The sequence below is a fragment of the Sminthopsis crassicaudata genome, chromosome 1 (genome assembly GCF_048593235.1).
Source record: "Sminthopsis crassicaudata isolate SCR6 chromosome 1, ASM4859323v1, whole genome shotgun sequence".
NCBI classification, from domain to species: Eukaryota; Metazoa; Chordata; class Mammalia; order Dasyuromorphia; family Dasyuridae; genus Sminthopsis; species Sminthopsis crassicaudata.
In genome coordinates this window covers 19,815,314-19,838,866 of record NC_133617.1, presented here as the reverse complement: position 1 = coordinate 19,838,866, position 23,553 = coordinate 19,815,314, and the positions used below count along the sequence as shown (strand labels likewise).

At 42.7% G+C, this 23,553-nt stretch overlaps 1 protein-coding gene across 1 annotated transcript in view; it reads left to right on the top strand.

The window, feature by feature from the left end:
* WSCD2 (WSC domain containing 2) overlaps positions 1-23,553 on the top strand; it is a 133,676-nt gene that overhangs the window by 98,119 nt on the left and 12,004 nt on the right. The window contains exons 6-8 of the mRNA XM_074269830.1: positions 2,810-2,984; positions 6,020-6,184; positions 17,061-17,261. Of these exons, the coding sequence (XP_074125931.1) occupies positions 2,810-2,984; positions 6,020-6,184; positions 17,061-17,261 (541 nt within the window). The remainder of the gene's footprint in view (positions 1-2,809; positions 2,985-6,019; positions 6,185-17,060; positions 17,262-23,553) is intronic.

The following is a 23,553-nucleotide window of genomic DNA, read 5'->3' as shown; positions in this document are numbered from 1 at the left end:
GCCTTAGAATCAAAATCAGAACTGAGAATGGCCTTCCATTTGGACCACATTTGTGTCCACCATACTCATTTTAATAGAGATTTAATACAGAATTTATTTAATACAGAAAAGTAAGTCTCAGAAAAGAGAAATCACTTTTCTAAAGATCCATCAGCAGTAGAAGCATGTTTGGACCTAGGCCTCCTGACTCTTGGATAGGATTCTCTCCAGTCTACCACGTAGCCCTTAATGGCCATGGGCCATCCCAATGGTCCCAACCATCTCACCTCAACAGGTGAAATGTAGAATATTCAAGGCATGAGGGGAGAAAAGATGGAGGCCTGGTGTCCAGGCATTGTCATCTCATCAAAACTATCCCATGAGGTGTCTCATTGTATGGAAGAGATAATTATCTTCCAGTCGAAGAGACTTGTCCATAGTCACAAAGTGACTGCAGCAGGGTTAATAAGTGAACTTAGATTCCCCCAACTCCCCTAAATCCAGTGCTTTCTACCCCCACCTTCCCCTCCTACCCCCATGAAGCTCTCTCCAGCCTTCTGGCCATGAGATTGAGAATCCATCAGCCCATTAGCACCAGCCAGTACAGGCAATACGATGTTTCCCACCTGCACAGGCAAAGAAATGCAGCCAAATATAATGAACACTTTTTTAGGCACTCACTATGTGTAGAACATTGTGCTGGGCCCTAGGGGAGAGAGACAGTTTAGGAAAAAAGACATGATCCCTGCCTTGGAATTATAATGTGGTAGTGGAATGAGACACCACTGCATGTGGCCAGAATAGATTATTCCATGGTAAATTCTTTAAGAAGAGCTATAAAATACAGTGCTCTGTGAGGGCTGAGGGGGAAAGTCATTGCTCTTCAGTTGGACTTTAAAGAATGGGTAGGAATTCAATTGACACAGAAAGGGAGGGAGGGCATTCCAGGCATAGGGCAATGCTTAAAAAAATTCATGGAGTCCTTAGAGTATTGGGGTCAAAGGATCATAGACCTTAGAGCTAGAAAGAAGCTTCAAGATGGATTGATCTTGACAAGTCTTTCTCTAGTGCTCTAAGGCTTTCAGAACACTTTACATACGTGATCTCATTTGAGTCTCATGACAAGTCTTTGCTCTTGAATCTACAGATAATTGTTATCTCTGAGGTTAAGTAATATATATATATATATAGTCACACAGTTAACAAGGGTCCAAGGTGAGATTCGAACCTGTTTCCCTGCTGTAAATTTCATCACTACAACATACTTTCCAAACTAAAAACAAAACAAAACACTGATATTATACTTTAATATTTGCTGATTGCTTTGTATCCATTAAATTGTTTGAACTCACAATAACTTCAGGAGATAGCTATTAAAGTCATCCCTATCTCCACTTTACAGATGGGAAAATTGAGGTTCAGATGTAGAATTCCTTGCCCAAGTTCACCCAACTAGTAAGTGTCAGAGTCAGGATTCATTCTTCCAGCTCCAAGTCTGTCAGTATCCATTAAGCTCTGCTTCCTCTGAGACTGGGCTCTTCCCATAAAAGAACAGCCACAAGCATCCAGAGATGTCACCCTGCCTGCCTGTCCTCAGCAATTAAATCTGAGCCATGACTGGGCACCCAGTTCCAGGTAGTGTGGCTGCTCCCTCTGGAGGCTGACTGATCAAGGTGTAAATAAAGTGGGGCCCCTGATTAACCTGCCACCACTGAGGCCTGGCTGCGAAATTGCCTGTCAGTCCCAGAATGTTCCCTCATAACTCTATGCTTTAAAATCCCAAATGAGGTCACGGAAGATGCAGTCCCTGGGCTTTTAGTGACCTGCCTCCACGTGACAAATTCACACATTATTCAGCTGCTGTTGGAAAGAAGAATGGAGCAGCAGATGTATGTATGTGTATATGAATATGTGGGAAGGGAGAGAGGAAGGAGGGAGGGAAGAAGAAAAGAAAAAGGGAGAAATGAAGGAAAGAAAGAAGGAAGGAAGGAAGGAAGGAAGGAAGGAAGGAAGGAAGGAAGGAAGGAAGGAAGGAAGGAAGGAAGGAAGGAAGGAAGGAAGGAAGGAAGGAAGGAAGGAAGGAAAGAAGGAAGGAAGGAAGGAAGGAAGGAAGGAAGGAAGGAAGGAAGGAAGGAAGGATGAGGAAGGAAGGGAGGGAGTGAGGAGAGGGAGGAGGGAGGGAGGAAGGAAATGAAGAAGAGAAAGGAGGAAGGGAGGAAATGAGGCTGCCTCATTGTTACTATTCCAATTCCTATTAATTCCTATTACTACTACTACTACTTGTTATTTTAATAACTATTAAATTAAATTATAAATAATGTAAAATTACAATAATAAGGAATGAGCCTATCAAAATGAACTTAGATTCTAATACTTTTATTAACAGAAAAGTTATAACCTCCTATGCCCCTCCCCCAAATCCCCAAAACATTAGGTGATGTCCTAAAATTTTAGTTCAATTTTAAGCTATTAAAGCTAGTCAAGGGAGCAGCTTACCCTCCCTCAAACAAGATGACAGTAATAATAATAAAAATAATAATGACAGTAATAATAATGAAATTAACATTAGGATTTGCATTATCTCGTGGAGTCCCACACTAGCCTCATAATGAGGACCACTGTGAGTGACCCATTCCAAGTTGGGATCCAGAAAAGTTAAAATACCCAGAAGTATCTAGGGAGGGGGGGAGTTTGGAATCCAGGTCATACTTGGTAATGGGAACCTGAGACTGACCATCACTGTGTCCTGCTGACCTGAGGCTAACCACCATTGACTCTCCTGCTGTGTCTAAGAGTTGAACCAGCCTTCATGGACTCTTTCCTCCCCTAGGAGTACCCCCTGGCAGCTCTGGGCGGCAAGGCCTGCCACTGTGGCTTCCCCAATACTCGCTTCCGCCTTCATGATCAGGAAGATGAGCAGCTCTGTGCCCAGAAATGTGGCGGCGAAGAGTACGAGAGCTGTGGGACAGCCAATTATTTCATCGTGTACCAGACACAAGTACAAGGTAGGTTTGGCTTCTCTCTCTCAAATGTCCCCTTCTTATCTTCCCAGGTCAGCATGCAACAAGTGTCATGGAGTCTGGGCTAATTGGCAAGCTTACCCACATCACCCTGGCCTCATGGCTCAAATGAGATCATATTTGTATTTATTAATATTATTATTCTTTTAGCTGAGGCATTTGGGGTTAAGCGACTTGTCCAGGGTCACACAGCTAGTAAGTGTTAAGTGTATGAGACTAGATTTGAACTCAGGTCCTCCTGACTTCAGGGCTGGTGCTCTATCCACTGCACCACCTGACTACCCCAAGGTCATATTTGTAGAGGCCTTACTTAGCACAGAGCTTGGCAAATTTAATTGTCTCAGCTAAATAATGCCTGTTCCCTCTGTCTCTTTCCCAGGCATCAAATTACATTGTATATACTTTCTAATAGTTTGTATTTACTTATCACACTCTTACCTTGTTCCTTATCCACACACTTCACTCCCAATAGAATATAAAGTCCTTGAGGGCAGAGACTGTTTCCTTTTTGTTTCTTTATTTTGGGTGCCTGCTACACAGTAAGTGAATACTTGTGAAACTGAATATATTATATGATGGGGAACTCACTACCTGTCAAGGCAGGTCTACTTTGGGACAGATCTCATTGCTAGAAAACTTTTCTTGTCATTATGCCTCAATTTCTCTTTTGCATCTCAGTTCTGCCTCAGATATCTGAAGATTTGGGGACAGAATAACAATAACAACATTAATAATGATAAGGGTCTGTGTGGTACAGTTGATAGAGATACACTTTAAAGCTTACCTCACACACAAGGGAAATAGAACTGTATCTGTGTCAGAGGATCTGTGTTCTGATTCATCTGATCCTTAATTCATCAAGTCTTTTAACTCTCTAGTTCTCAGTTTCTTCATCATCAAAATGAGGTGGCTGGACAGCCACTGGAGTTCCTTCCCTGTGGAATCCTATCCTAGACAAACCAACTAGACGACTAAGAATGAATGAATAAATAAGCATTTATTAAGCTCTCACTATGTACCCAGCTTGACTATGCACAGAGTACTAGACTTGGAGTGAGAAAGATCTGAGTTCAAATTCAGCCTCAGACACTTCCTACCTATGTCACCCTGAGCAGATCTCCTAACCTTGCTTGCCTCCATTTCCTTATTTCTAAAATGAATTGGAGAAAGAAAAAAGCAAACTACTCCAGTATCTCTGCCCAAAAAACCCCAAATGGGGTCATAAAGTGTCAGACATGACTGAAGAAAGGCTCAACAACAATAGAAATAGAAATGATAAGAGTCCTTATTTTCCAAGGAGTTCATGTTGTGGCAACCCACGTTGGGCGCCAAATGCTGGAACTCTATCTTCCCAGAAATCAGCCAGAGTCAGGATCACTAAACGTTTTTATTCTTGATCTTTACTGTCCCCTCCAACGCCAGGTCATGAGTGCGAGAGAGCATGAGTTCCATCACCCAAGTTTCTCCTACTCCTCCCACACAAGTCACTTCCCCCTCTTTGTCCAACCAATCAAGTCAGCACAGAACAGCTGGGGAGGGTCAACCTTCAAACAAGTTAATAGGGAACTGTCCAATTGGCAATTAGTCTCACGTGCTTCATTATCCAAGTGCATTGCTCAGTTCTAGCCCTTTACAATGTTGGAATGGGGGAAATGACACATTGGGAAGGGCTCAATTTTAGAGAGTCTAGAAAAGTTCGAGAACGTGATGATGTAGCAGCAGGTCAGATGACAGTTCACACAACCACAATTCACTTAACCTCTCAGTGAACAGCTCTCTTAGACTATAAACTGCCCCACAATTCCAATCTCCATTAGAAAAGGAGCTCTACTTCCAAATCAGACATTGCATATACCATGCAATCACAGTGAGAATATTATCCCAAGAGATTATAGAAGGGATTTTGGAAGTCATCTAGTCAGAGCCTTGTATATGGTCTGATTAAATAGACACAAAGCCCCCAATGAAAATTTATTAACCTGTAACCTAATTACATTTCCAGTCTCAACTTTGCCAGGGGACTTTTACCATCCCTTCTCTCATTGGATTCATAAGGTGGGCAGAGTGGGATGCATGATACCCATTTTACAGATGAGGAGATGAAGTAAAGAAAGATTACGATCATTTGTCCAAGGTCTCATAGCTAATCGATGGCAAAAGTTGGACAAGAACCAGATTTTTATTGGTTCACAGACTCACCCAGTAAGACACTGGATCATGGCCAGCCCATGCCTGTGTTTACCAGATGTCCGACATCCTTCCTCTTGCCTTCCTATTCCTCATGACCCCAGGTGTGCCATGCTGAACAGCCTGTCCCCAGCCTGAAGCTCTCTCTCCTCCCTCCTTTTATACAGAGGAGCCAGCCAGGCTTGGCAAGGATTTGGCCTACCTGTCACCGACAGCTGTGGGGGAGGAAGCATATCTTTGTTTTCTCTTCTTGGCTGCCTTTTCTTAGCCTTTCTGTGGGTCCCCTTGAGGCTGCTTACAAAGTCTTTTTCTTTCTTTCCCCTTTTCTGATCTTGGATCCACCCAAGTATCTTCATAGACCTTAGAAGGTAGAATGTCAGAAGAGAGAGGGGCCTTAGAACAGGAGATGTCAGAGCTGGAAGGGACCTCAGAACAGGGGATGTCGGGGTTGGGAGGGACACAGAACAGGGAATATCAGAGCTGGAATCAGAGGAGGAACATAGAAGTATCTCTGAATCATAACAGAAGTTAAAGATCACCTATTCCAACCTCTTCTTTTGGTAGTCTAGGCAACAATCTCAGCGAGGTGAAGTGTCTTGCCCAATGTGACATTTTTAATCTGTCACCATTCCAGGACTAGCATAACCCAACTCTCTTAACTCCTCGTTTAATGTCCTCTCCCCTTCTCTCCAAAGAATGGACCATCTGCTTTCAAAGATCCAGTGTTCAATTACCTCCCAATCTCGCCACCCAGGTCTTCAGCGTCAACTCCCTCCACATGCACACCATCCCCTCAACACTAACTCAAGTCTTTGCCTTTGCTCTGTTTGCAGATAATCGCTGCATGGACAGGCGGTTCCTCCCGGGGCAGTCCAAAGAGCTCATCGCCCTGGCCAGTTTCCCAGGTGCAGGCAACACGTGGGCCCGGCACCTCATAGAACTTGCCACTGGTTTCTACACGGGTAGCTACTACTTTGATGGCTCCCTCTACAACAAAGGTGAGAGTGGCCATTTAGGAAAGCTTCTGAGAAGCTTGAGAATAGTAGGGAAGGGAGACAAAATATGAAAAGGATGGGGTCGAGGGTTTTGTAAGAAGATGATCATGTTGATGGAAGTGGGGATGATGTCAAGGAAAAGTTTGAGGTATTGCTTGGAAGGCATGAAATTTCAACTGGGAACCTGTAATCTCCAAACTAGCTTTCTGGAGGTCCTCTGAACAGGCCTTTGTCTCAGCAGGATAGACCCCCATGAGAATGGTCAGGAATAGAGTTTAGTCTTTATTGTCTCCTTCACAATCTGTTGTCTGACTGGTTGACTCTGTCCCTAGTTCTCTCAGCCCTTAAATACCCTTTTACAATTACATCATTACAGCATACTGAGTATGTGTGAACTATTACATCACCTTGCTAAGTACTAAGTATATGTGAACTAGAGAACCATCATCTCATCAATCCCACTGAGTTAACACCTTGTTGTAAGTATCCTTGCTTCAAGTATACTTCTCCAGAGTTCTGGCCCTTCACAGGATCCTTACCATTCTTGGTCCTTAGAACAGACCAAGCATTGATTGTTTACAGTCAATAAAAGAACCACCGGGCACAAGGAAAATGCACCAAGTCTGCCTTCAGAGGGCATGAAATGTTGAGTAATAATGATTTTTCACTTCTCCATACACTCTATAGCATTATGTATTTCAAGTTGTTGATGTTATTATCAGCATTACAACTGCAACTTCCTCCCTTCCACCTCCCAATATCATGTGGAAAGCCATTAACTATTCTTAAAGTACCTTACTCTTAGAGTCACAAACTACTTTCCATCAATTATCATATTTGCTCATCATGGATAGAGGTAGGCTGCCTTTAATGGATAGAGTGCTGGAAGGTCGGGATCTGTAACTCTCCTCCATTTATGAGCTGTGAGACCACAGAAATACCCACTTACTTCTCTGGACTTTGATTTTTCTCATCTGTAAATTGATGAGAATAAGCAACATGACATTGAACCACACACTGGTTGTTTGCCTCTGGGAAAATCACTTTATTCTTGGTACCACAGGCAGCCCTCTAAGACTATAAATTAGCTGCAGAGCAATTGGTTGGCAGAGGGAATTTCTTGATGGGAGTTCCCTACAATAAGATCACAGGTTGAGGAAAGGGGAGAGCGAGAATTAGAACCCAGGACATAGTTGCTACCTTGGGAGAGGAAAGTCCTCCTCAAGAACAGGGTTCATGTCCTGCCCCTGACATATAATGGCCATGAGATCTGGTCTGGTAATTGGGCTTAGCATTTTAAATTACTCTCTGAGACTCAAAATCACTGAGAAGATTGTAATGTGTATCAGTAAAGGGAGTTTCCTCATTTGGGAGTTCTTTATAACAAAGAAATCACAGATCTATTCCCTAGTTTTAGTTACCTCACAGGATCCATGAGGCTCAGATAAAATAATAAATTTAACAGTGCTTTGCAAATTTTAAAGTGCTATATCAATATTAATTGTTAGTGGCTCCTCATGGGGAATCTGGGAGGTCAGTGGTGAAGCCATCATTATTTTTATTCTCATCAGATTGTAATAAGAACTATAAACATTCCAAATTCTTATTTCTATAGTGCTTTAAAAGTAGCAAATAGCTTTCCATACAATAGTGGAAAGCCGAGGGAAAGCGGAAAATTGTCAATGTAATAATGATAATAACATCAACAACAACTTCAAACACCTAAATAGTGCTGTAAAGTGTATGGAGATGTGAAAAATCATTGTTACTCTTAGATTCCATGCCCTCTGAGGGCAGATGTGGTATATCTTCCTTATTCCCCAGTGGTTCTTTTGTTGATTGTAAACAGTCAGTGCTTAGTCTGTGCAAAGGACTAAGAACGTCAGAATTCCCAGTTGAAATTTCATGTTTGCAAAACATCTTCTGCATATTATCTCAATGGATCCTTAGAACAACCTGGTAAGGTAAGTGCTATTATCATTGCCCCCATTTTATAGATGAAGAAACTAAAACGTGAATGTAATGGGATACTATTGTTCTATAAGAAATAAAGAGCAGATGGATTTCAGAAAAACCCAGGAAGATTTACATGAAACAATGCAAAGTGAAATGAGCAGAACCAGGAGAACATTGTACACAGTAACTAACAGCTACATTGTATAATAATCAACTGTGAACGACTTAGCTATTCTCAGCAAAACAGTGATCCAAGACAATACCAAAGGGCTTGTGATGGAAAATGCTGCACACATCCAGAGAAAGAATTATGAGCTCTGAATACAGATCGAAATATACTATTTTCACTTGTTAACATTGGTTTTTCTTTCTCATGTTTTCTCCTTTTTGTTCTGATTCTTTTTTCACAACATGAATAATATGGAAAGAAAAGAAACTAAAACTCGGGTTAAGTGATTTGCCCACACTCTGCTATGCTGTCTCTAATGAGTGCAATTAGAAAGCCTGGGTAGGGATTTTATTTTTCTAAAAATAACTCTCACAAAATCACATGTTTAAACAAAGTTTGAGTAGACAGAGGACACTGAAAATTGGTTTGTCGGGGTACCACTCTGATGACGTTTTTGCTTTCCCCTACTTGAACTCTACTTGCAGTAAGGAAAATAGGAGCCCCGATTGTAGAGTCATCCCTCCTTCCAGTGTCTGGACCTGAGACCACATCCTTAACTGGGCTTTATGGCCTCTGATCTAGGATTCTCTCTTGACCCCAGATGTCAACTCCCTCTATGCCATGAGTCCCCTACCAGCAGCACTTTGTGACACAGGCTTGGCAGAGAACTGACTGACAGGAGTATATAGAAATCAATTTTTACCCCTCTGTCTGGTATAGGATATTGACAAGGAGGGGAAACCATCATATCAGCTGAGCATGGGTGGTAATGGAAAGAGGCTTGAGGCAGGAAGGCCTAGTGGAAGGCTGCATTAGCTTAGGAAGGAGTGTTTGAACTAAGGGAGTGGTTGTGTGAGTGAGGAGGAGACAAAGTAGAGATTCTAAAGGAAGAAACTGTGATTTGTTTAACAACAAATTGCCTAAATGAGGGTGAGTGTGAGTGAGGAACTCAAGGATATTACTGAAGTTGGGAGCCCAGATGACTGAAAGGATGGCAGTGCCCTCCACAGAATTAGGGATTCTCAGAAGATGGGTGGGTTTATTGTTGTATTTGGTCATTTTTGCAGTCGTGGCTGATTCTTCGTGATCCCATTTGGAGTTTTCTTGGCAAAGATACTAGAGTGATTGGCTGTTTCTTTCTCTAGCTCATTTTACAGATGAGGAAACTGAGGTAAATAGAGTGAAGTGACTTGTTCAGGGCCACACAGCTAGTAAATGCTTTGAAGTCAAATTCAAACTCAGGTCTTCCTGATTTAAGGGTCAATGCTTTATTCACTATGGTGCCACCTAGCTGTTCAGGGTGGATTTGGAGAAGAACTAATAAGTTTTGTTTTGCTCATGTTGATTTTGAAGTGCCAGATTACAAGGTACCTTCACCCAGTGATGAGGAGGTGGAATGAGATGGTCTTTGAGGATTCTTTCTGTGCTGGTCTATGATCTCAATTGATTTGTGATTTTAAGACTTAGACAACAGACTAAACATCTCTTGAAAATTATATAGGCCTTCAAAGAAGAGTTAAAAACTAGTACCTGTTCTCAAGGAGCTTCTATCCTAACTGGGGAGGTGACATGAGATTTTTAAGAACAAAAATATTGCACACATATATTGTATCTAGATTTTATTGTAACACATGTAGAATGTATGGGATTGCCTGTCATCGGGGGGAGGGAGTGGAGGGAGGGGGGGGATAATTTGGAGTGATGAATACAAGGGATAATATTGTGGAGAAAAATTGCTCATGCATATATACTGTGAAAAAAAATTTTAAATAAAAAAAGAGAAAAAAAAGAAAAAAAAAGAACAAAAATATGATTTTTTTGTTTTTTTATTTATTTTTATTTTTTTGTTTTATTTCTTTTTAATCTTTATATAATTCTAATTATTTTATTTCCCCCAATTACATGTAAAATAGTTTTTAATATTGGCTGTTTTTTTCAAGTTTTGAGTTCCCAATTCTATTCCCTCCCTCTCCCTAATATGCTAAGCAATCTGATATAGGTTAGATATGTGCATCTGTACGAGACCATTCTGGAGGGGATGGGACATAGTCCCAGAAAGAAAGCTGTATTTGCTGGGGGCACTGACATAGGGCTCCTGGAGAAGGTGGGGTTTGAGATGAGTCTTGAAGGAAGCCAAGAGGCAAGAGTGAGAGGCAGGGTGTTCCAAGGGGTATCTGAGGTGGATTCAAATCCCAATCTCAAACTCTGGAGCTAAGTTAAGCCTCTTTTTGAATTCTCTCTAGGATATTCTGACATTCTGCTTTTGTCTAGTTACTTCCTGTGGCAGTCAACTTGCTGCTCCATAATTTGAGCCACCCTATAGAGAGGGTCACTGATTGTCAATGGCTCCTTATGGAGAGTTAAAATTCCATTGTTCCTGCTTTCCCAGGGCCCAACAGAACAAACCTATCCCTCTTCCCCATAAAATGCTTGGGTCCAAATTCTGCCATCGCCTATTGCTAACCTTGAACAAGCTATTTTAATTGTCTGGACCTCAGTTTCCTATGTATAAAGTAAGGGGAAGGAGATCCCTTCCAAATCTATCTCTGAGCCTTTACTAAGGAAAGCTAACTGGAGACAGAACCTTACTGGAAACTAGCTTGAGCCAGGGCTAGACACCAGACAACTGGTACTATGCAGGGTGTGCCAAACATGGGAGGCAGGGCCAATGCCCGGGAAGCTCAGGCCACCACCTGTCCCCTCTTGCCTTGGGGACATCTTGTTCCACTGTCATGTTTATTGTTCTGGAACCTGTGGTCTTTTCAGGACATGCCAGGGAATGGAAGAGACATATTTCCTCTCTCCTCATCCTTCTCTCTTCAGAACCTCATTGACCCCATCCCTAGGTTCATCTTTTACAAGGATCAAAGGAGATAATATTTGTAAAGTACTTAGCACTTTATCAAATATATAGAATGTACACATGCATATATACATACATGTAGATATGCTTACATGCATGTATATATATATATATATACTGTATGTGTATATACATTGTGTGTGTATATACACACACATACACACACACACACATGCACGCACCTAGATATGTGGTGTTAAATAAATGCTTATCCCTCCTCCTTCTGCCCTCTCCAATGGTAAGTATGGAATATTAGACCTGAAAGGAAATTTGAATCAATGATGAGTTAATGCACCCCCCCAAAAAAACTATTAAGTGCTTACTGTGTGCTTGGTACTGTTTTAAACATTGGGGATTCAAAGAAAATTGAGACAAATTTACCCATAAAACAGACATCGATAGCAGATTGCAATTTTGAATTCAACTCTATGTATTCAGGAAACATTACAAAAATGAGAGATATACCTAGAAAATACAATAAAGGGTAAGAGCAGGATTTATTATGCAAAAAAGCAGGGATAGTAATCATGATCTCAGACAAAGTTAAAGTAAAAAGTAGATTTAATGAAAAGTGAAGAGCAGAGAAACTATACTGTATCAGCAATATCATTCAATATTATTTTAAACCATTTAAAATAACTAGACAGTATAAAATACCTAAGCATATACCTGCCAAAACAGAGCCAAAAACTGTGTGAACATAAACAAAGAAAACTCAGCTAGTTCCCATGAGTGCCAAGAGTTTGGGCCCTAATTGAGGAAAGCAGTCCAGAGAGGAGAATGGTGGCCAGGGAAAGGTACTTTGGTTTGGGAAACTACAGGAAGAAGGAGTGAAGTTATATATGACCTCTGGCAATCACTGTCTTTGGGGAATGGTAGAATGGATTTGCGTATTATTCAGCCAGAGGTGGAAAGAAGGGAGCTTGGTTGGGGGGGGATGATTGATATGCTAGGAAGAGGGCTAAAGCACCAACTTGCTGGGGCTGGCATTGTGTTATAGAGGAAAAATTCTCATGAACTTCCTTTGGAAGTAACGTTGTTTTGCTCTTTTGTTGTAAAGATGAAGAAATCATGGTCAAGAATGGTGAAATCACTTGGTCAAGAGTTATATGAACATTAATGAAAGGTCAGAGAGTAGCAGCAGGTGCCACAATTTTTTATTGTTGAGTAATGTACATATCCACTTAATGGAGATAAGAGTCTGTACTATCTCGCCATCTCCCCCTTCTACTCTCCCCCTTTATCTCTATTCTCTCCATCTTTCTGAGAGAAAGAGAAACAAAGAAAGAAGAGAGAGAAGAGCTAGAAAGAAGACAGGTGAAAGACAAAGGAGAGAAGAAAGGTAGAGGGAAGGAAATAAGAAGAAAAAAAGGAAGAAGATAAAGGGGAGAGGAAGAAGGAGAGTATAGAGGAAAAGAAAGGATAATGGAGGAAAAAGTGTTTTGGGGGTCTTTCCAGAGAGAGAAAAGGAGAGGAGAAAGGAGAAAAGAAGAGGGGAAGGGAAGGAAAAAAGAGAGAAGAGAGGAGAGGAGAGGAGGAAAAGGGAAAAGGAAAGGAGGGGAAGAGAGAGTCTCTGTTCTTTCTGTATCACTTTCAGTCTATTTTCTCTTTCCTTAGTCCCCTCTTCATCTTCCCTCTTTCTAATCCCTCTACCTTCCCTTTCTTGACATTTTTCTTGTTCATTCTTTCCTCTTTCTCACCTTACTCTTCCTTTGTCTCTCTTCTCACCTTCACCCCTCTCTGTCCTTCACTATTCCTTCTTTCTTCCTTCCCCTCTTTCGTTTCCTCTCTCACTTCTTTCTTTTCTACTCCCTTTTCATTCTGTCTTCCTTCTTTCTCTTTCCTCTCTCTCTCTTTTCTCCCTCACTTATGAATATGACACTGAATCCCAAGCTAAGATATTAGTTCTATTGCGCCCAAGGTCTCAGCAGAACAAGATGCCCACTGGGCAGGTTCCCAAGGAGAGATGGGAGGGACCTCTTGCAGGCTGCTGGGTGAATAACAGAACTCCTCCTGCCATGATCTGGAAGAGCCTGGGAGCTGGCTTTCTTTCACCCTAACTGACACACAAGAGTAATTTACTACATTAATATCATGCTAGGAACAAACACCATTTTTCTGCCTCCAAAACTCCTGGAGGGACGGCAGTGGCAAGGAAACACTGATGTCAAAGCCAGCCCCACTGCTGCAGCCAGCATTACAAACAGCATCAAAGCCCTAGGCAGAGAGGCAGAAAATCTGATCCAAGGCCTTCTGCTTATCAAGCCCGGCCCCATTGTCAGGATTGTTGCATTGGGCCCCTGGCTCAAAGCAGTGCCCTTAGTCCCATGGGGCAACTGGGATGCTGAATCCTTTCTAGGCAGGATATTTCAGGAAGGACAAGGATAAACTACGGAGGGAAGGACAGCCAGCATGGCTGGGGGGCACCTCAAGCACATGGCGCATGAGATTGGATTGAGGGATGAGAATATAGAGAAGAAAAAATTCAGGGAGACCGTGAGAGCTGTGTCTTCAAATGCACCCAGGGCTGCTACTTGGAGGAGGGGCGAAGCTTGTCCTGTTTGTCCACAGAGGGAAAGACCAGAGCAATGGGAGGGGGTCCCTACAAAGAGGGAAATAAAGGCTATCATAGAGATCCTTGGGAAATAGTGAGCTCCCCATCACCTAAGACATTTCTGGCAAAGGAAAGTAGAATGACCCCTTCTCAGATCCAGATTCAGGCTAAAGAGGATTCTATTCATGTATGGGTCGGGGAAGATGAGCTTCCTTCCTAATCTGGGATTCTCTGGTTATATTGTTCAGTCATTTTCAATCATGTCTGAGCTCATTTGGGGTTTTCTTGAAGAAGATTTGGAGGGGCTTATCATTTCCTTCTCCACTTCATTTTACAGATGAGGAAACTAAGGCAGACAGGGTAAAGTGATTTGCCCAGCTAATACATGTCTGAGGCTGGAATTGAACTCAGGAAGACAAAGTCTTCTTATTCTATGACCTGCGCTCTATGCACTATGGCGCCCCCTAGATGCAGGAGGTTTAATAAATGTCTGTAGCATTGATTGAAGAATTGATTGAAGAAGTAAGAGAAGAATTTTGAACTGGACATTTTGTCTGGTGTCTAAGGTCCCTGGCTGGTTACTCTTGTCACTTGCCCAAAGTCACCCAGCTTTGAAGGGGCAGAGTTAGGACCCGTAGGCTGGGTAATACAGAGCCCCCTCCCACGTCCCACTTTCCCCTTGTCTAAAAAAAATGTTATCCCCTCTGCCTTCCTCCTCAGGCATGTTAATAACAGAAATACAAAGCTTGAGCTGTTTTCCCTTCTATGCAGGAAGGAAACCGAACAGAGCCCACAGGCTCGATGAGAAAGAACTGGCTCCCCGGCACCCAGGTTTATTGGGGCTCAGTCTGTGGGGGGCAGGGATTCTGTCCTTTTTTCTCCCAGCATTACCATCCCGGGGGAGAGGGTTAGTGATGATATGCCAATCCCAACCCCAGCAGGGCCAGAAGAGAAATGGGCAGGGATGACTGTTTGTCTCCTTCCCTGCTTGCCAGACCATGTTACCCTGAGGACAAGCAGTATATCTTGGGCACACAAAGCACAGGGAGGAAATGTCCGTTCATGGAGCCGTCTGTGAATGTGACACAGAATCTAAAAATGTCAGAGCTGGGAGGGGGCTTAGAACAGGGGATGTCGAGGCAGGAGTGGCTTTAGAAGAGGGGATGTCAGGGCTGGGAGGGGGCTTAGAACAGGGGATGATGTCAGGGTTGACAAAGGCTTTAGGACAGGGGATGTCAGGCTTGGGAGGGTTCTTAGAACAAGGAATGTCAGAGCTGGGAGGGGGCTTAATATAGGGAATGTCAATGGAGGGGGCTTAGAACAAACCATATCAGAACAAAGAGAAGCATTATAAGTAACCTACTCATTTTGCAGATTAGAAAACTGAAACCCAAAGGTAAAGTGACAGCAGGTCTGGCCCTTCCCCCTGTGTCAGACTGCTTCCCTGGCCTTTGGTGATAGAATCCACCACAGAAGCAAACTAGGTGGAGATGATGTCTTCTTCTCATGCCCCACAAGCTAAGCCAGACCATTTCATGGCTCCATTGTGAGCCCAGGCTGGAGCTCGGCAGGTCTGGGGACATTGGTGACTTCAGTGTTAGTATCCTTAAATCAGGGTGTACGTCCTGGGGTCCAGCTTAAGAATGGTGACAGATCAAAGTTCATGAACCATGAAGTCACCTATGGCAGTGTGGAAATTACCTCAGTCCTAGAGCCAAAGGGACCACGTGCAAGTCTTTGCTATGTCCTCACCAATGTACATGTAAAATGACCATGTACATGCCATGAAACCTCAACCATAAAACTAAAAAACCACATTTGCCACTACCCACTTCACACAGGATACTCCACTTCCCATCTCCATGCCTTTGCCCCTGCCATTGCCATGCCTGGAATGCCTTCCCGGCTCCCCTTCACCTCTTAGCATCCCTAGTTTCCTTCAAGACTGAGCTCCAGCACCATCTTTTACATGCAACCTTTCCAAATCTTTCCAGCTGCTAGTCAGTGTCTCTGTTCTCAAAAAATAAAATAAAAATGATCTAGTATTTTGTATTTACTTTTTACATATGGAAATATATGCAACAACAAAATGTTAGTTCCTTAAGGCAGAGACTTTCACTTTTGTCATTGTATGCTTGAAGCCTAGTATGATGCCTAGTACTTTTTATTGTTCATTCAGTGTCCTACTCTTTATAACCCCATGTATCACAGCACAGTGTGATACATGGCCCTTCTATCCTCCACTAACTGCCGGGAATGTAGCAGGAGTTTTTTTTTTGTTTTGTTTTGTTTTTAACATTTGTAAATATACTTAGAAATAGTTATCTATAAAATAAATACTCCCATGTATTTGTTTATAAATATTTGATTAAGTGATGCCTTTAATTTTCCAGTCCTTCTCAAAGGCTTCCTTTATGCAAGGCATAAAGATACAAAAGATACAAAGACACAATCAAAATCATTCTTGTCCTCAGGGAGGTTACAATTCTACCAGAGAAAACAACCTGCAAATTGTTCATTATACAGATGAGAATTTGAAGAGGCAAAAAAGCATCTCAACAACTGAGGGGATCTGGTTTCTGGTAGAAAATGAGCTCAGTCTTGAAAAAAGATTAAAAGCACAGGAGAGGAGAAGGAGTTTGCCAGAAAAAGGATGCAGCTTGAACAAAGACAGAGAAGTGGAGGATGAAATACTTATTCCTTTTTCTTTTTTGCTGAGGCAATTGGGGTTAAGTGACTTGCCCAGGGTCCCACAGCTAGGAAGTGTTAAGTGTCTGATGTCAAATTTGAGCTCAGGTCCTCCTGACTTCAGGGCTGGTGCTCTATTCACTGCACCTTCTAGCTGGCCCAATGGAATATTTTTTAGAGTACATCCAGTAGGCCAGACTGGCTGAGAAGGAGAATAATATGAGACAAGAATGGGAAAAGAGGCATCAAGGATTTACATTTTATCTCAGGGAGCCATTGAAGATTGCTGAGTTGGAGAGTCACATGAGCAGACTTGCCTTTTAGGAGGATGGGATAAAGAATAGGAAAACACTTTATAACTTTGATGTTGAGAAGAGATCCCCTCTTTCATGAGGATGTAAGACAGTTGAGGATACTCTTGGAATCAATTAAAGGGGACTTCCCTCATCGATAATACCCTTTTGGATGTATATTATCTCCTAAAAGAAATCTTATTTTTATAGTCTGCCTCAAAAGTCTTCCTATCAGATTTTCTCCCTTAAACCAAACCTCGTCTTCTGACACGCAAACTCCTCAAGCTCCCTGTGGATGATGGAGTCTTTTCTAGACTCTCTATTAACGATTCTCTTTGTCTTTTCCCGGGGAACAGGTTTTAGGGGTGAGAGGGACCACTGGCGGAGTGGGAGAACTATTTGCATCAAAACCCACGAGAGTGGCCAGAAGGAGATTGAAGCCTTTGATGCGGCCATCTTGCTCATCAGAAATCCCTACAAGGCTCTCATGGCGGAGTTCAACCGCAAGTACGGTGGCCATATTGGTTTCGCCTCACAGGCGCATTGGAAAGGCAAAGGTAAGGACCATGAGCCACCCCAACCTTACCACGATCAAACCATTTCCATCCCCCCAGGTCTGAAATTAGCTCAGTAGGTTGGGCATCTCTGGGGAGAGTCGGTGGTCCTTGCAATACCCCTGGAGTGTGTAGAGTAATAGAGAATGGGGTAGGGTGTCCTTTCTATGAAAAACTCACCGATAATAGCCTTTTGGATGTATCCCGCTTTTCAAAGCAAACTCATTTTTACGGCCTCCCTCAAAAACCTTCCTATCAGATTTTCTCCCCTGAGCCAAACCGCATCTTCCAACACTCGAACTCCTCAAGCCCCCCGTGGGTGATGGAGCCTTTCGCAGACCCCCGCCCCACTCCCAGCGGCTCCCAGCTGCTCCGGAGTCACCACCTTCTCGGCGGGGCTGCTCCAAAGCATATTGTGGGCTGCTGTTAATTATAGCAATTTACAAATTGCTCCCATGAAATCGACGCCATTTGAAAGAGTTAAAAATCTCTAGCTTCATTGAACATCTGCTCCCCTCCATTCCTTGTGTCTTTAAAGGGACGGTTTGCTGAGTCCTATAACCCTAAACAGCTCCCTGCCCGATTCTCACCTCAGCAGGGAAGGGGAGCACAAAGAGAGGGAAGATGGCGATTGGGTTCGCTTCTTCTCCCAAGCGGGCGGGAGGGGGTGGGGGGGAGAGGAAGCTTTTGAATTTTAGTGATTGAAGCCAGAGCAAGAGCCTGATAATGAAACCTTAAGAAGTACTCCCAGAGAGCATTGAACATACATAGTTAGAATGGGAGAGACCTGAAAATAATCAAAATGTTCAAGCTGGGACAGAATCAAAGAAAAGAGAATGTCAGGGCTGGAGGGGCCTTACAACATGGGATGTCAGAGCAGGGAGGGACCTTAGAACTAGGAATATCAGGGCTGGGAGGGGCTTAGAACAGGGGATGTCAGAGATGGGGGGACCTTAAAACACGGAGTGTCAGGGCTGGGAGGGAGCTTAGAACTGGGAATATCAGAGCTAGGAAGGATCTTAGAACAAGGGATGTCAGAGATGGGGGGACCTTAGAACAGGGAGTGTCAGGGTTGGGAGGGAGCTTAGAACAGGGGATGTCAGAGCTGGGAGGGATCTTAGAACAGACAATGTCAGAACTGGAGAGGAAATTAGAACACAGGCTATCAGAGATGAGTAGAAGCCTTAAAACAAGGAATTTCAGAAGTAGAAGGGGTCTTAGAACATTAAGATGTTACAAGTGGAAGGGACTATATAGATCATAATCTTTTTAGTTCGGGCAAGACCAACCATATTGCACCATACTTAGTTCACAGAGTGTTAAGATATAAAACATGGGAAATTTGAGCTAGAAGAAATATAAGATACAAAATAGAAGAATCAGCTGATGCTGCAGAGAGCAGACTGACCATGGAGATGGACAACCCTAAATTGTCCCAGTCACCTTTGTGTTTTGTTCCACACTAAGTTTTTGTAATCAGAATTTGCTGTTAAACTAACATCACTAAGCATCCCCTCCCCCACTTGGGGAGCTCGTTCCCAAGAAGGACCAAGCCAGGCTTCCTCCCAAACCCTGATACAACTCTTGACTGTCCAAGGATGCCTTGTGCTCTAAACTTCCCTGAACCAAGTTGGGTCCAGACTTCCTCCCAGTCTATCTTGTGTTGGATCATCTGCTAGGTCTAACTTCTAGTTGCTCATTTACCAGGGATCTAAGAGTTAATAACAGAGCTTCCCTTCAGCCCAGGGCTCTACCCAGTACCATTGGACTGGATACGTTCATCAATTTCCTCTTCCTCTCCATTGTTCCTTCTTCTCTTTGAAGCCTTCACCAATAGGGGAGAGAAGGACATTTCTATTCTCATCTTCACCTAGAGAACCTACTCCAAAGATACACCCCTCACCAAGGAAGTTTCTTTGGGGAACCTAGTCTTTAGCTTTCTTAGGTCATCTGACCCATCTGGAAGCTCATGGTCTCCCCCTACCCAGGTCATTGCCATTGAGGTGCTCCCTCACCACTCTTGGGCCAAAGCCCCAATTCCTCAAATGCCTCCAGACTTTGGGGCTGCATAACATGGGAGGAAAAAACTTGACTCAGAAAGTCTGGGTTCTGACATTTGCTGTTTGTTGCTAATCCTTTCATCCTCCTACAATGAAGATGTTGGAAGAGATGAAACCCATCCATTAATCACAGCATTTATTGAGGGCCTACTATGTGCCAGGCACTCAGTAGCACAAGGGGTGCGAAGACAAAAGCAGTCCTTGCTGTCAAGGAAGCATCATGTCCATATAAAATATATGTAAAATAGAAACACTAACAAATGTTTAAGGGTTGAGTCATTAGCAGCCAGTAGGATTGGGAAAGGTCTCATTTAGGAGATGACAGTTGGCTTTAGCTTTGAAGGAAACCAAGAGTTTTAAGGAGCAGGGAATATGACTCTATGCAAATGCATGGAGGTGGGAGATGACCTCTAAGGTTCCTTCTGTTTCCAGCATTTTAGGGATTTGGATGTCTCAGAGACTGTGGAAGAGAAGGAACCTTTCATTCCCAAGCTTCACAATTCAATGAAGTCTCTTCTAGCTTTCGATCCTAGGACTAAATGATATTGGAGGTCACTCAAACCTGACTTCTTGTGACTTCTCTCCATTTTTCTCTCCTGTTCTCCCGTCCTACACAGAGGGTCAAGCTGTGATTGTTTTTAACCTTCTCCCAAGAAAGTAGAAGAAAGGGTCTGATAAGGAAAGAGCTTTAGGTCTGGCATTCAAGAACCTAGTCTCCAATTCCATTTCTGCTGATTTAATTATATCACTAATTCTCCACTGTGTTCTCCACTATCAACTAAAGGGGTTATGCTAAGTGACTTATGAGTAAATTCATAGCTACAAAGGACCAAAGAGTTCAACAAATCCAACACTCCTTATTTAACAGATGAAGAAACTGAGCCAGAGAGGGATTGTCAATTTAGAATCGACATTTTCTCATTTGATAAAAAAGGAAGTTGAAGCCAGAGAGAGCTAATGGATTTAAAACTCCAGCAGATCACCTAGTCCAATCTCCCTATTTTACAGATGAAAAAACTGAGGCTAGAAGGGCATGACAGAGCTACAAAGGGACCCCAGTGGCCATCTATTCTAACACCTTCATTTTATACGTGAAGAAGCTGAGATCCAGAGGTGAAAAATAAAAAATTCTGGCCCAAAATTATAAAAGTAGAGGTGTAATTTGAACCTTAACTTCAGAGCCCAGGCCCTTTCTACTGTACATGACTTGTCTAAGATCACATATACAGTAAGCAGCAAGATTGAGTTTTGAACTCGGGCCCCCAGCCTCCTCTGCCAGCTCTCTCCATAGCCACCTCTCCCTTCCATCCAACGGTCCTTTGGGTTCCTTGCTTCCATGGCTCAGCCCTCCCTGAGTTTCATCGAGAAGGAGAAGGACTAATCTGGGACGGTCCAGTGGTGCTGGGCTTGGTGCAGGCTGGTGCGTACAGCTGTTGGAGACACAGCTCTGCCTCTCGCCACCACTCAGCACCCCCGTTTCCAGCTGTGCATCTCCCCCGTCCAGGCTGAAGGCCCCTGTAAAATCTGGATTTTGTTCCATGACATTAATTTTATGATCTCCTTGGAGCAGATCCAAAGCAAAGTTTTATGTGATATGATTACACAAGGTGAATTGTCCTGGATCTGTGTAATGAAACAGATACTGTGTTTAATGATTCTTTGGGGAATTAAGTGCAGTTGGGCTATTAATCAGGCATGGGTTCCTGCAGGAGAATGAGACAGAGCAGCAGAGACCTAGAGCTTGCATGTCTCAGGAGCCATAGGCACGTGCCCGTATTCCAGCGCTGGGGAGAACCCATGGCCGCTAGCAATGCTTATTGCAGAGCACACATGCTGAGATATGTTACTGAGAAAACAGGGAGAACTGGAAGGGCTTCTCCTCTCTTCCCCTAACACTGATCCGGTCCAAAGCACTTGGAGTTAAGATGGCTCAGGAACTCAAAGGGGTGAGGTGGCCAAGAAAGGTCATAGCATAGCACAATACAGCACGGAGAAATCTTTGTGGCTACCAAGTCCACACCCCAGATTCCTCATTTTCAGATGAGAAAACAGAAGTGACTTGCCTGGAGTCACACAGTATAGTAAGTAGCTGATTCTGGATTCGAATTTCTGGACTCCAAGGCTCAGAGTCTTATCCAGTTGTTCTACCCTGCTGCCTCTGGGAAAGAGAGTCCCATCAGTAGTCAAAAGATCTGGATTTGAATTCTGGCTCTCGCACCTTCAAGTTCAAGTTAACAAACTTTAATTAAGTACATACTACATGCAGAGTGGAGGCAGCTAGGTGACTCAGTGAATAACACCTTTGCCTTGGAGTCAGGGGGTTAGAGTTAAAATCTATGTGACCCTGAACAGGTCACCCAACCCTGCTTGCCTTAGTTTCCTTATACACAAAATAAGCTGGAGAAGGAAGTGGCAAATCATTCCAGTAGTAGTTCTTCTTCTTCTTCTTCTTCTTCTTCTTCTTCTTCTTCTTCTTCTTCTTCTTCTTCTTCTTCTTCTTCTTCTTCTTCTTCTTCTTCTTCTTCTTCTTCTTCTTCTTCTTCTTCTTCTTCTTCTTCTTCTTCTTCTTCTTCTTCTTCTTCTTCTTCTTCTTCTTCTTCTTCTTCTCCTTCTTCTTCTTCTTCTTCTTCTTCTCCTTCTTCTCCTTCTTCTCCTTCTTCTCCTTCTTCTCCTTCTTCTCCTTCTTCTCCTTCTTCTCCTTCTTCTCCTTCTTCTCCTTCTTCTCCTTCTTCTCCTTCTTCTCCTTCTTCTCCTTCTTCTCCTTCTTCTCCTTCTTCTCCTTCTTCTCCTTCTTCTCCTTCTTCTCCTTCTTCTCCTTCTTCTCCTTCTTCTCCTTCTTCTTCTTCTTCTTCTTCTTCTTCTTCTTCTTCTTCTTCTTCTTCTTCTTCTTCTTCTTCTTCTTCTTCTTCTTCTTCTTCTTCTTCTTCTTCTTCTTCTTCTTCTTCTTCTTCTTCTTCTGTTCTTCTTCTTCTGTTCTTCTTCTTCTTCCTTTTTATTTTCAAAACATATGGACAGATAATTTTTCGACATTGATCCTTGCATAGCCTTGTGTTCTAAATTTTCCCCTCCTCCCCTGCAGCCCCTCCCCTAGATGGCAAGTAATCCAATATATTTTTATACATGTTAAAATATGTTAAATCCAATATATATAAACAAATTCATACAATTCTCTTGCTGCACAAGAAAGATCAGATCAAAAGGAAAGAAAATGAATAAGAAAACAAAATGCAAACGAACAACAAAAAGAGTGAGAATGCTATGTTGTGAAGCACACTCAGTTCCCACAATCCTCTCTCTGGGTATAGATGGCTCTCTTCATCACAAGACTATTGCATTTCCAGTATTTCTGTTGAGAAAACCCCAAATGAGGTCACAAAGAGCCAGCCATGACTGAAAGGACTGACTAACAGCAATAATTTATGTATAACTGCAAATCTAGCCTTCTCTCTCCAACATCATCAGTAAAGGTCAGAAAAAAAAGAGCTCCGAGGTGGGAAATTGGATCTCTGGAGTGTAACATTGAACAAATTTCTACAGTTCTCTAAATCTCTTCTTTTCCATCTGTAAAATGGGTGTCCCAAAAGATGTAAGTGATTAAAAAAACCCATGACAACAACTTAAAATGTAAAACTGCCCTAAAACTGTTGGAACACAAGCCCTGTGAACCTTCCCATGGAATCTGTGAGGCTTCCCAGAAATAAGGAGCAAGAAAGTACTTGGAAAATTTTTAAAGCTATGTAAGTGCTAGCTAGATCTTTTTTAATCATTCAGATACATCTGGTCTTAACCCATTATAACAGTATGGGCCCAATTAGGCAGATAGATTATAATAATCTGTTTCTGTGATTTAAAAAAAAGTTCTTGTTTTGGGAATAAATCCTTCCCAAGCAGCCAGAGTATCATGGAGGTGGGCTAGAATGAGAAGAAAGGCATTGAAGGGGGAAGAAGTAAGCTCTTTACCAAAAATATGTTTCTTCTGTCATTTAGCATCTGTGGTTGGGGGCTCAGAATTTCAAATAATGTTCCTATTTATGGTCTTTTGTAAGACCTCTAAGAGTTCCATGTCATGGATTGTTCAAGCTAGGAGGAAACATCTAGCCAAGCCCCCTTCCCAAAAGGGACCTGACCAAGGTCACAAAGCAAATCTGAGCCCTGAACCCAGATATTCTCTTTTACCCCTCATCATAAAATCCACAGGTAGGGGAACCTTCTTTATACCCTGCTCCCCCTAAACT